This window comes from Vidua macroura, chromosome 18, assembly GCF_024509145.1.
Source record: "Vidua macroura isolate BioBank_ID:100142 chromosome 18, ASM2450914v1, whole genome shotgun sequence".
Classification (NCBI taxonomy): domain Eukaryota; kingdom Metazoa; phylum Chordata; class Aves; order Passeriformes; family Viduidae; genus Vidua; species Vidua macroura.
Window position 1 is genome coordinate 3,301,508 of NC_071588.1, and position 11,301 is coordinate 3,312,808.

The following is an 11,301-nucleotide window of genomic DNA, read 5'->3' on the forward strand; positions in this document are numbered from 1 at the left end:
TGTCCAGCCTCTGCAGGTAAGGGGTCCCTGCTCCTCCAGCTTCTGCCCTGGATTGCTCTGATTTCATATCCTTTTTTTATTTATTTATTTTTAACTCTATGGAGGCAAAAGCCCTTGACCACCAGGTGAGGTGTCAGTGACATGTGAGGCTGTTGTGGCCAGACGCTCTTGGCTTTCTTTCTTTTTAAATCAGTTTATTCAAATTGCCAGGAGTTCGACTTGGATGATTCCTGTGGGTCCCTTCCAGGATATTCTGTGATTGTTTGAAATCTGGATTAGTTCTGCACCCTGGGACCCAGAGAAGGGGCAGCTGCTCAGGCTTGGCCCTTGTACCCCCACAATGGGGGGCTGCTGGGGGGGGTCATGGTGGCCTCTCTGAGCTTTTATTCAAAAAGAAATACCTGGAGCAGGGACAAGTGGAGTGGCTGATGGAGGAGGAGACAGGACAGAGGCTGTGGGTGACTTCCCAGCTTGGCTCCTGCATTCCTCGGGTGAGCACAGGACAGGGCTGCAGGACAGCCACACCTGGGGGCTCAGCCAGGAGGGGCTGGGACAGGACTCGTGTCAGAGGAGCCTGTCCTGAGCTGAGGCTCGGCAGGGGCTTGGGCTGCTCGGGGTCTGAGAGCTCCCCTGCTGGGGAACTGGGAACAGGGGGGCTGTGCAGCAGCGGGGAGACCCCTGGGTGTCCTTCAGCAGCTGGGCTGAGGGCTGGGACAGGGAGTGCTGGAGCTGCAGCCCCCGGGAACACAGGGACTCCCCAGGCACTCAGGCCAGCTCAGAAAAGGGATTTACTGCGTTGGGGAGGAATTCCCTGTGCAAAGGACACCACCACAGCAACACCCAGAGGGGACTTGCACATGCAGCCAGGATCTGAGCCAAGGAATTGCTGCCAATGCCAGCAATTACTGCTGGAAACATGGGAGAAACCCCAACCCATCATTAATGCAGGAATTTACAGGTATTAGAGCAAGACTCTGTTGCCTTGGGAAAGCTGCAATATGTAAATACAATTAATTCTCATTCCAGAGTGTCGGAGCTACCCTAAAACCATGTTTATTCTCAGCAAATTCAAGATTGAGTCTAAACGCAATTAAACCAAAATCCTACAAAAGGAGATGTGCAGAGAGGAAAACGCCTCCGTGCTTTCGCAGCTTCCTGTGTAGCTAAAATTAAAACTTTGGATAGACTAAATTTGAGCACTCCCAGTTGTTCCTTCTGTCTTCCTTCCTCTGTAGCTGCGTGTCTTTGGCACATGCCTTAAATCTGCCCTTTGTTAAGAATTCCATGGTTTGGATCAGATGAAGCTGCTTTTTGAGAGTGTGTTTGCTATTTCCCATGCCCCATCTCCCAGGAAGTCACTGAAGGGCAGCGCCAGGGCTGGGCTGGGAGAGGTGTTGGGTCCTTTTACATTGTCCAGCTTGGCAGTGGCTTCCCTGGGTTTGTAGCACTCAAGTCTGGGCTGTTGACCAAAACAGGGGGTGTTTCCCAATTCATTTGGGATTCAGCTCCTTGGGGATGAGGGTGGCACTTCCTGCCATCCTCTACATCCGCTTGGTCTCCCCGTTGGGCTCCAGGACAGTCAGGTTTCCTCTGGCATCCTGGTCCATTTCTATGGCTTCAAACAGAGACTTGAAGTTCCCGGCGCCGAAGCCCTGCGGAGATGTCAGCGTTACGGACCAGGGGCTTGGTGGCCCTGAGGGCTCGTGGCCAAGAGATCAGAGGGAGATCCTCAAACCAACCTGGTGGTTGTGCCTCTGGATCACCTCCAGAAAGACTGTGGGTCTGTCTTGAACTGGTTTGGTGAAGATCTGGAGCAAGTAGCCTTTTTCATCAAAATCCACCAGGATTTTCAGTTCCTGGAGAAAAGAAATGAGGCGACAGCTCCAAGACCCACAGAGGAGCAGGTGGGGCTCTCTGTGTCACTCACATCCCTGCAAAGCACTCTGGGGAGCTGGTCCAGCCCTGGGCAGGCCTTTTCCCTCTCTGACTCACCTCCAGCTTGTCAATGTTCTCCTTCACTTTGATTTTGGCAGTTTTGAGCCTCTCCCGCAGCACCTGGTAGTAGCTGGAGGGCACATCCATGAACTGCATGCCCCGCTGCTTCAGGTTGGTGATCTGCAAGGCAAGGGAGACCCAGCAGGGCTCAGTTTGGGAGGGGTTTGTGCCAGGAGCATTTCCTGGCATGGGCAGTGTCAGGACACAGATGCTTTCCCATGGCGTTGGCCAACCTCAGGCATGAGAACCTGCCTCATGATTTCACTTTGGCACCAGGAATGGGCAGGCCCAAGATGTCCTCCCCAGGCACTGCAGAGAGCTGTGCAAGGATCATCTGTCCTGCTCTGACCTAATGGATACCTCTGGAGGCCCTTTGGTCCGGAGAGGAGCCCAAACCTGGGTGCTCAGCAGCAGCTGGGCTCAACCCAGACCTGCCCCTGCCCCACTTGAAGGTGGGTGGTGGGCTGTGGGGCTCAGCCTGGCAGCCTGGGCTGCCTGAGTCCCACCAGCCACCCTGCAAGGACAAAGGTGCCACCAAGGGCCCTGCAGACCCCAGTTGCTTTAAGCTGGAGGGACAGGCAGCTCACAGGGAGGTCCCTTTGCAGTGACTTCTGGGCAGTTAATCCTGGTTGTAAAATAACCACAGCACAAAGGCCATGGCTCTGTGTCCTTGTACCCTGACAGGGTCATGGTGCACCCTGTGACGAGCACCGTGCCCAGAGCCAGGGCAGGGGGTCCCAGGGCAGGGGGTGCCAGGGCAGGGGGTGCCAGGGCAGGGGGTGCCAGGGCAGGGGGTCCCAGAGCTGCACTCACTGCTGAGATGATGTCGGGGGTGTTCAGTGCGATGTGCTGGACTCCGGCCCCTCCGTAGTAATCAATATATTCCTACAGGGAAAAGATGTCACCATGGTAGTGACAGCACAGCTGCAGCTGTGAAGGGATGGGTGTGGGCTTAAAAATATGCAGGCAAGATCAGCCCAGGGGCACCATGGAATGGCAAAGACACTGTTGATGAGATGGGGTAAACTGGCTCAGAGTTTGTCAGACCCAAGCAGAGCCAGGATTGCTTTCTAGCAGCCACTTTAGCAGGTCTGCTCTGGCTCCAAATCACTGACCCTTGGTCCCTTTTCCTTCACCAAGATGCCCCTGGGAGTGGAGGCAGCCACATGGATCAACCACCAGTGTCCACTCACCTGAATCTGGGATTTCTTCTTGCCAGGTGCTGGCTCATTGATGGGCATCTTAATGGTCTCCTCGTAGTTGGTGACCACGATGGAGCGCAGGGCACTGAACTCGGTGTGCAGCTGCTTGTCATCCACTGACCAGAAGCGGTGGAAGAGCAGGTTCTTCTGGTACCTGCCCAGGTCACAAGGGGCACAGTCAAGCCCTTGCTCCATCCCCACAGTAATGGAGCTCTGCTCTGGTTTCATCAGCCCTGTTAGAAGTGGTGAGACCAGCAGAGCTGTGCTGCTGCTCCATCCCACCTCCCACCAGCTCTCCCCACTCTTACCAGTCTGCCACTGGGACCATCTGGAGGTCAGGCTGGTTCCCCACAACATGATCAACAAAGCTGAGCTTAGTGCTTGGTCTGTAGGGGGAAGATAAGGAGGGTCTCAGGCTCAGGGGTACCCCACAGCTTGGGGGGCTCCAGGGCAAGGCAGTGGGGGCCTGTCCAGCTCCTCGGTGGGATATCCCACCAGAACACGATGGCAAAGAGCCAGGCAGGACCCTCTGGAAAGTACTCACAGCTTGGGCAGCAGAGGGTCCTTGAAGAGGGGTGGGTGGTACCCGGGGAGGAACAGGCCCTTGTAGTTGAGCTTCTCTATCAAGGTGTGGGTGGTGTCACCGTACTATGAGGGGGGAAAGTGGTTGTGCTGTGCCTTTGTTTATGCAGGGGCCTCCCAGGTGCAGCCAGCCCCATGGCCTTGCCCTGCCCTGCCACTCACCGTCTGGATCACTGCAAACTTCACCTTCCCAAATTTATCCTGCTCCACCCACGGCTCCTTCACCACCAAGGCACCGCGCTCCTTGGCTTTCTGGGCAGAAGGAGAGAGATCCCGTCCTGCCACAGCTCCCCTGGGCCCAGGGGGGACATCCCCCAGGCCCTCCCTGCCTCCCCTCACCGTTTTGGGGGGCTGTGTGGGAGGGGGTGGAGGGGCTGCCCACCTGCACGATGAAGTCACAGTCCTCCACTTCAAAGGCGACGTCCTTCACCCCGTCACCGTGCTTCACCAGGTGCTCCCCCATCTCTGCCCCGAGCAGGAACAGCCACAGGCATGAGCAGAACTGCTTTGTTCTGCCATGGCCATTTTCTACTCCATCCCCCCCAGTGACACCTACCCTCATTCCCTGGGTTCAGAGCGGATGAGAAAACAAACACGATCTGCCGAGGAAGAGGAGAGGTGAGGATGGAGCCACAGGTGCTGGTTTTCATGGTGGGTTTGGCAGCACCCTCATGCCTGACACCACCTCACCCTTCCCTGCCCTGGCAGTGGCACTTCTGTCAGGGGCTCCCTTACCTTGTCCTGCTTGATGGCATGTGACACCACCTCCCTGCTGCCGGTCTCCAGCCCCCGGTAGGCCAGCTCCTCGAAGCCCAGCTTGTTGCAGTAGTAGGATGCAGCCTGTGAGCAGAGAAGAGTCCCTTTGGTTGAAGCTGCAGTGCTGGTGTCCCACAGGCCATGGAGAACAGCCACCATGGCAAGTGCAAGTCACACTTGCCCTGTGTGTGTGTGAGAACAGGCAGCATCGTCTCCGCCTCCTCCAACAGCCCAGGAGGAACAAAGAGGCAAGAAAGGTCCGGGATTGAGGAAAAAGCCCAAATTCAGTGGGAAATGCTGCCTCCAGAACTTTCTGTGAGGCTGCCATGGAGCAGGAGACATTTCTGCGTGTCCCCTGTTCTGCAAGGCTGGGTGAAAAGCAGCTCGGCTGTGAAGCAGAGGGGTGTGTTTAAGTTGCCCAGGGCAAGGGATGGAGATCAGCTGCCATGAGCCCGTGCAGCTCTGCAGGCTGGTGGCCACAGCTGAGCCCAGCCACGTGCTGGTTCATGTCACACGCCCCCGGCAGCCGCCCCTCGCCTTGCGCAAGGGCCACCAAGGCCACCGGCGCCAGGCCAGGCCGGGCTTTGGGACGCCGGCACATCCCGGCCCAGGGACTGCCGGGATGAACCAACGCCCCCCGGGCAGCCAATGCCCGGAGCGCCGGCCTGTCCCGGCGTGGGAGGTGTCCCCTGGCACTGCTGTCCCCTGGCACTGCTGTCCCCTGGCACTGCTGTCCCCTGGCACTGCTGTCCCCAGGCCCGGCTCTCCCCTTACACGTGTGCCCGGCGGCCGCAGCCTCTCACCTGCTTGGCATTGCCGACCCAGAAGGTGATGGAGTGGAAATGGATGAAGCGGCCTCGCTGGGGCTAAAAGGGAGGGAAAATGGGGCTGAAAGCTGCTGCTGCTGCATTTCCTGCAGCACTGCTCGGCTCCGGAGCAGGGGGAAGCAGCAGCTGGGACCCTAAAAATGTATCTCCTGCAAATGCATCAGAATTAAGTGGGTGGAACAGCCCCCCAGATGGTGATTTTCCAAAGTGCTTTACAGTCAAGCCCCACAGGATCCTGCACTGCAGGCTGGAAGGTACAAAGCACTGATTCGCCTCTGCCCACAGCCACAGTTCCAGTTCCCCCAGTGCTCCCCACAAGTGGCCATCCCAGCGAGCTGCCCACCTGCAAACCTCGCTGTGTTAAAGATTAATTCTTCCACAAAAGCTCTTACACAACCACCAGCGCCAGGACAGATTCCCCCTTCGCTCCGTTCCCCACCACTGCCCAACCTGGCACAGGCCACCCAGCACTGGAAACACTTTAAAAATTAAAAAAGAGGCAAAAACTGCAGCATTTGGAAATAAATGTTGCATGGAATGAGAATTCTGCTTAAGGCTAGGTTTGACTGGGAGACACCCATCATCTCCTGTTCATCACTCTCCTCCCAAACCAGAAATTTCAATGATTAATACTAATTTACAACAAGGATCTCATGTGGCCCAGCCAGAGCAGTTTTAGTTCTGATTTCAACAGGTAATCAAGGAATTGATATAATCTGCAGTAACATGACCGATGTTTCACACCAGGCAGAGGGGCAGGACAGGGACACACAACTCTTACCTTTTCTCCCTTGTCTGTGTAGGACGTCTGAAAGAGAATGAGAAAAGAGAGACATTAGCAGGACAGGCAGGTACAGCAGCCCCCAGGGAGCTGAATCCAAGGGTCGGGCCGTGAGGAACGGCTCTGCTGTGCCACCTCCAGCACAGTCACTGGAAAATCCGAATTCAAGCAGAGCTTAAATCTTCCCAAGGTGTCCCATGCCATGGAGCCCCAGACGTGTGAATCAGTTCCCATCTGCTGCCCCTCACCATTTTTGTGACCTGGCGATGTGACAGAAGCAAAGAGAGTGCAAGAACGGGGGGCTTTCAATATAACGGGACGGGGAGGCTCCTCCTCGGCCCCACCTTCTCCCACCACCAACCCAGGGATGTGTTTGGTTTCGGCTGGGAGCTGCCCAAAGGGGGGTGGTGGGTGCCTGTCACTGGCGCCGTGTCACGGGTCCTTGCAGCCCTGGCGGTGGCACTGCGGGGTGAGACGGGGAGGGCGCTGAGGGTGGGTGTGCAGCACGTGAGGCTCTGCGGAGGGTTGGCACCCTGCTGACCCCGCAGCCAGATCCCTGCCCCGCGTGTGTCACAGGTCACGGGGGGGGGGTGGGGTGACGCAATTTGGGCAGCACATCCCCCGGCCCGCCCGCTGCCCCTGGGGACATTCACCCCTCCCTGGGGACATGTCATGCTGGGCAGCCTGCAGAGCCCAGCTGGGTGTGTGGTGGTGTCTGGGCACGGGGCCACGCGGTGCCACCTTCAGCCCCGGTGAGCCCAGCGCTGCAGGGACCCCAAAATGTGGGACAGCAGGAGGAAGGGGCAAGAGATGGCCCCGCTGGGGAGATGCCAGCGCACAAACTCCACCTGGCTGGGAGTGGTGGGATGTGGCAGCCACCAGCAAGGCCAGAGAGGATGAGCACAGGGGGCTTGGGTGGGTGCCAGTGGCACGGAGGACAGGGGTGGGGGTCTCGTGGCAGGGCTGTCCCCTGCTGCCACACTGCCTGGGACATGGATGCCATGCAGCACCCGGCAAATGTGCTGGGCCACGGACTGGAGAGGGGCCAGCAGCAGGGACAGGGACATAACATCGTTTGCCACGGCTGTGTCACCCAGTGGTGGTGACACCGCTGTGCTACTACATGTCACCATCAAAGCTGTGTAACTCACTGATGGTGACACTGCTGTGCCACCGCGTGTCACCACCAGAGCCACCCCACCAGAGGCACCACCAGAGCAGTGTGACCCAGCGACGGTGACACCGCCGTGCCACCCCATGCCGGCGGCACAGCAGCGTGACCCAGCGACGGTGACACCGCCGTGCCACCCCATGCCGGCGGCACAGCAGCGTGACCCAGCGACGGTGACACCGCCGTGCCACCCCATGCCGGCGGCACAGCAGCGTGCCGCAGCGGCAGTGACGCAGCTGTGCCACCCCGCTATTGCCACCGCCGCGTCGCCGCGGTGTCACCCCCGCACGGTCCCCGCTGGCCCCGCCCCCGGCCCCGCCCCGCGCCCGTCCCGGCTCCCGTCCGGCCGCGGCCATGGCGGAGCCCGGCGGGGGCCGCCCCGTCACCGTCAGCGATGTGCAGCAGCTGGTGCGGCGCAAGGACGAGATCGAGGCGCAGATCAAGGCGTGCTACGAGCTGCTGGAGGGGGTCAGTACCCGGGCAGGGCCGGGGGGCGCCGTGCGGGCCCGCGGGCCCGGCCCCCTCCCAACCTCCGGCTCTTCCCTCACAGCAAAAAGGCGTCGGGATGCACGAGCCGCTGGTGGACGCCGAGGGCTTCCCCCGCTCGGACATCGACCTGTACCAAGTGCGCACCGCCCGGCACAACATCATCTGTGAGCGGGGAACGGGAAGCGGGCGGGGGCTCTTCCCGGGGCCGCGGGGCCGGGCCGCGCCCCCATCCCGCGGGATGAGCCAGCGAAACCGGGATGTGCAAACGCGGCCTCTGCCCGGGGACAGGCACCGCGTAACCGCTCTGAAACCCCCATCTCGCTCGTTGTAATTCCTCAGAACCGGGGCCCAGGGCTGCGCTGAGCCGGTTCCCCAGTGGTTGTGCTCGGAGCTGCCGCCTGGGCTGAGTCAGTAAAATGCTTTTGTCCACGTGTTGCTGCAGCGGCACTGAAATTCTGCCACTGCTGCGGAGCCATTTGGGATCTGTGAAACACAACAAAGCTTTTCTGTGCTGTTTGTAGAATAAAATTTGGGTAGGAAACAGCTTGGCATTTATTTCACCCCAGGCTTTCCCAGTGCCCTGACTTTCAGGATGGGTATGTATGTAACAGCAGGTGAATTAATGGAAAGAAGACTTAAGCTGCTCACTGAGTTCTAAGGGATCATGGGCCTCCCAGCCCTTCTGCCTTTGCATGTTTACCAAAATTTGTAGGGTGGTTTTCTCTCTGTCTGACTTTTACTGATAAACATCTGCTGGGCTGGCACCAGGCCCCAGCAGATAAAGCAGAGGTTCTTGCTGAGATCAGAGCCAAGGCACTGCTCTGTGTGGCTGCAGAGGGGAGCAGGTGCTGAGACCCCTTTGGGGGACGCCTTTCCACCTCCCTGTGTGCTCATGGTGTCACCCACAGGTTTGCAGAACGACCACAAGGCCCTGATGAAGCAGGTGGAGGAAGCTCTGCACAAGCTGCACGCCCGGGAGAAGGAGAAACACGCCAAGGATGAGGCAGAGGCCTTGGCCGAGGCCATGAGCCAGAGCCAGAGCCTGCCCCAGGCCTTTGCCAAAGTGAACACCGTGACCCCGGGCTCTCCGGCCAGTGTCTCGGTACGTCAGGCACAGCTCATGGGGAAGGCTTTGTCTGGAGCCAGACAGCTCATGGCTCCCTCTGCCTCTTGTTAATACGTGGGAATAAGCTGGGGCCTTGATTAGGGTGTCACCCCCTTTTTTTTATCACGTTGGGATGTCCTGTGAAGGGGCTGGTCACTGTACAGGGATGAGATGGGTGTTCCCTGAGCTGTGTCCTGGCACCACACAGTTCCTTCTACACCTCACTGACCAGCCAGCCTCAGTATTTCTCTTCCCATGAAACAGGACAGAGGAATGAACACTTACCTCTCCCTGTGGCTGTAGTGATGTTCACTTGCCTGAGTGTGAGAAGTGTTGTAGCACATCTCTCTCCCTGTGGCTGGGTGAAGGGTGGTGCTCCTGTGATATTACCTGTCCTTAGAGAATGCAGATGCTCATCTCTCTTCTATCTCTGTCCAGGGACTTCAAGTTGATGATGAGATTGTGGAGTTTGGATCTGTCAATGCAAACAACTTCCAGAACCTGCAGAACATTGCCACGGTGGTGCAGCACAGCGAGGGGGTGAGCTCATTCCTGCTGTGACTGCATTCTCTTGCCTGTCTCTGTTAGCCACAGCTTTTTCTATGGAACTTGAATCTCTGCAATCACCATTTCCATGTCAGAAACAGAGTCAGATTCAGTCTGTGCAGTTGTAGCCTTGTTCTCTCCCAGCACTGAGCTATTTGCTCATGAATGGAAGAGCTGAGAGGTGTGTGCTCTTTGTTCTCCCCAGGGACTCCCTGCAGCAGCATGGCTGTGCCACCCTCGTGGCCTGGCCAGAGAAGCTGCCACAACCATTAAGTGTTTGGTGGTGGAACTGAGGGATCTCCTGGAGATGACTTCACACAAAACACTCTCTTCTTTCCCACAGGAGTGGGAATGGGCACTGCTGCAGAACAGTTCCTTGGGCTTTATGTTCTTCGTGTGCGTCAGCAAAAGAGGGGAGAGAGTTGACTTTGGGATGGAAAAGTGAAATATTTTGGTTATTTTTCAATTTTTTCTTCTCTTTCAGAGACCCCTGAGCGTGACTGTGATCCGTGGTGGCAGAAGGGTGCACGTGGGGCTGACTCCAAAGCGCTGGGCAGGGAAGGGCCTCCTGGGGTGAGCTACTGTTTCACTTGCTGGAGGGAAGAGGCTTTCAGGAGCTCAGGGCACGTTTCTTGAGCAGGTCCAGCCCTGGCTGTGTCACTGCCCACTGTGACAGACCTCATGGGCGGGCACCAGGGAGCTGGAGGCTGCTGGTTCTGCACAGGGATACAGGGAGTCAAGTTCCATCAAACATGAGCACAGGCAGAAAGGTCTCAGTGGCTGGCTTGTCTGGTAGAAGAAACCAGTGGAGGAGGGTTGTGGTGGGTCTGAGCCATCCCATGTCAGGTCTTCTGACATTTTGAGAAATGAAAATTTAATATTTCCTCCTACCCTCTTCTTTTTCAGCTGCAATATCATTCCTTTACAAAGATGACCATGGCTGGGAGAACAATAAAGCTGAAGCTTGTGCCTGTTTTCTGGACTCTGATCTGGTTTGAAAACTTCCTACATGGTGTTGCTGTGACCTCTGGTACCTGAAGGGTTCTGGCAGAGTTCTGCAGCTCAGAATTGCACTGGTTGTCAGGAGGAACCTGCAGAGCTGCAAGATGTGGCTTCTCATCTCTTCTACCCTGTATCAGTTTAGAAAAAGGCTCTAGAGAGACCCAAATCTCACTTGATACACACTCTGAAGAGCTTGAAATGCTCTTTTTGGGTGATAACAGAGCATTCCTTTTTTCTCCCCTTTAAAACTCCTCACTGAATATCATGTAATATATGCTGAAAAGTCCTAGAGCACTTTTTGATGCCTATCATAGTAGATGACAGGCAAGAGATATGCAAGTTTTATACTTCATCTTCCCCACGTTGCCAATTTTTAAAGTCAATGAACATACTGAAATGATTTTTGGAATGCCCAGTTATTTTAACACAATGAGGTAAGGAATAGGGGTTATAATTCTACTTTTGGAACTTCTAGTAGTTTATGTTGTCAGGATAAAAGCACTCCTAATCTAGCTTCTCTCTCTATTTTCTTTTAATTTTTTTTAAATTTGTTTATTTGCAGGAGTTGATTTAGGGGTGTTTTTCTGGCTCCAGCCAGGACAGGTTTTACATTCTTGTGCCTCCCATTCTCCTCCGCATCCTGCTGCAGGAGCAGTGGGGTGAGTGGGTGTGTGGCACATGGTCTGGGGTGTTTTCAGTGGGAACAGTAAACTGGGGAATACCATTCCTAAACCACCACAGGTGCAGAAACTGTTGGAAAGGATTCTGGGAATGACTGGTTTGTTTAAAGCTTATTTCCAGTTGAACTTCAAAATAGTCTCCCAAAACAATAAAACTGAGTATTG

The 11,301-nt window shown here is 56.4% G+C and overlaps 2 protein-coding genes across 4 annotated transcripts; one reads left to right on the top strand and one right to left on the bottom strand.

The window, feature by feature from the left end:
* Positions 1-1,037: 1,037 nt before the first annotated feature.
* Positions 1,038-6,472, bottom strand: HPD (4-hydroxyphenylpyruvate dioxygenase). 2 transcript variants are annotated; one of them, XM_053993469.1, is made up of 14 exons: positions 6,392-6,472; positions 6,144-6,170; positions 5,339-5,401; positions 4,515-4,619; positions 4,336-4,378; positions 4,162-4,244; positions 3,942-4,031; positions 3,742-3,845; positions 3,506-3,583; positions 3,189-3,351; positions 2,809-2,880; positions 1,993-2,115; positions 1,740-1,856; positions 1,038-1,652 (listed from the first exon to the last, which is right to left on the bottom strand). In XM_053993469.1, exons 1-14 carry the CDS (start codon positions 6,392-6,394, stop codon positions 1,542-1,544), a joined length of 1,182 nt encoding a protein of 393 aa, XP_053849444.1. In that variant the 5' UTR covers positions 6,395-6,472; the 3' UTR covers positions 1,038-1,541. The 2 variants fall into 2 exon arrangements, with proteins under 2 accessions (XP_053849444.1, XP_053849443.1); XM_053993468.1 differs by lacking the exon at positions 6,392-6,472 and adding an exon at positions 6,279-6,372.
* A 913-nt stretch (positions 6,473-7,385) lies between these two features.
* On the top strand, positions 7,386-10,997 carry PSMD9 (proteasome 26S subunit, non-ATPase 9). Of its 2 annotated transcripts, none has more exons than XM_053993470.1 (6): positions 7,386-7,782; positions 7,865-7,939; positions 8,712-8,905; positions 9,347-9,448; positions 9,939-10,027; positions 10,361-10,997. In XM_053993470.1, exons 1-6 carry the CDS (start codon positions 7,401-7,403, stop codon positions 10,386-10,388), a joined length of 870 nt encoding a protein of 289 aa, XP_053849445.1. In that variant the 5' UTR covers positions 7,386-7,400; the 3' UTR covers positions 10,389-10,997. The 2 variants fall into 2 exon arrangements, with proteins under 2 accessions (XP_053849445.1, XP_053849446.1); XM_053993471.1 differs by having other exon boundaries at positions 7,629-7,782; positions 7,865-7,967.
* The last annotated feature ends 304 nt before the right edge of the window (positions 10,998-11,301 follow it).

What these genes read in the sequence shown, in the direction of transcription:
- HPD (XM_053993468.1), bottom strand. Translation starts at nt 6,347, where the DNA reads ATGGCATGGGACACCTTGGGAAGATTTAAGCTCTGCTTGAATTCGGAT. An exon ending in GGGTCGGCAATGCCAAGCAG is followed by an intron (nt 4,620 to 5,338) that starts GTGAGAGGCTGC and finishes CTCTGCTCACAG; the next exon opens with GCTGCATCCTACTACTGCAA. An exon ending in TCTGAACCCAGGGAATGAGG is followed by an intron (nt 4,245 to 4,335) that starts GTAGGTGTCACT and finishes TGCTCGGGGCAG; the next exon opens with AGATGGGGGAGCACCTGGTG.
- PSMD9 (XM_053993470.1), top strand. Translation starts at nt 7,401, where the DNA reads ATGCCGGCGGCACAGCAGCGTGACCCAGCGACGGTGACACCGCCGTGC. An exon ending in GCTCTCCGGCCAGTGTCTCG is followed by an intron (nt 8,906 to 9,346) that starts GTACGTCAGGCA and finishes ATCTCTGTCCAG; the next exon opens with GGACTTCAAGTTGATGATGA. An exon ending in GCAGGGAAGGGCCTCCTGGG is followed by an intron (nt 10,028 to 10,360) that starts GTGAGCTACTGT and finishes CTTCTTTTTCAG; the next exon opens with CTGCAATATCATTCCTTTAC.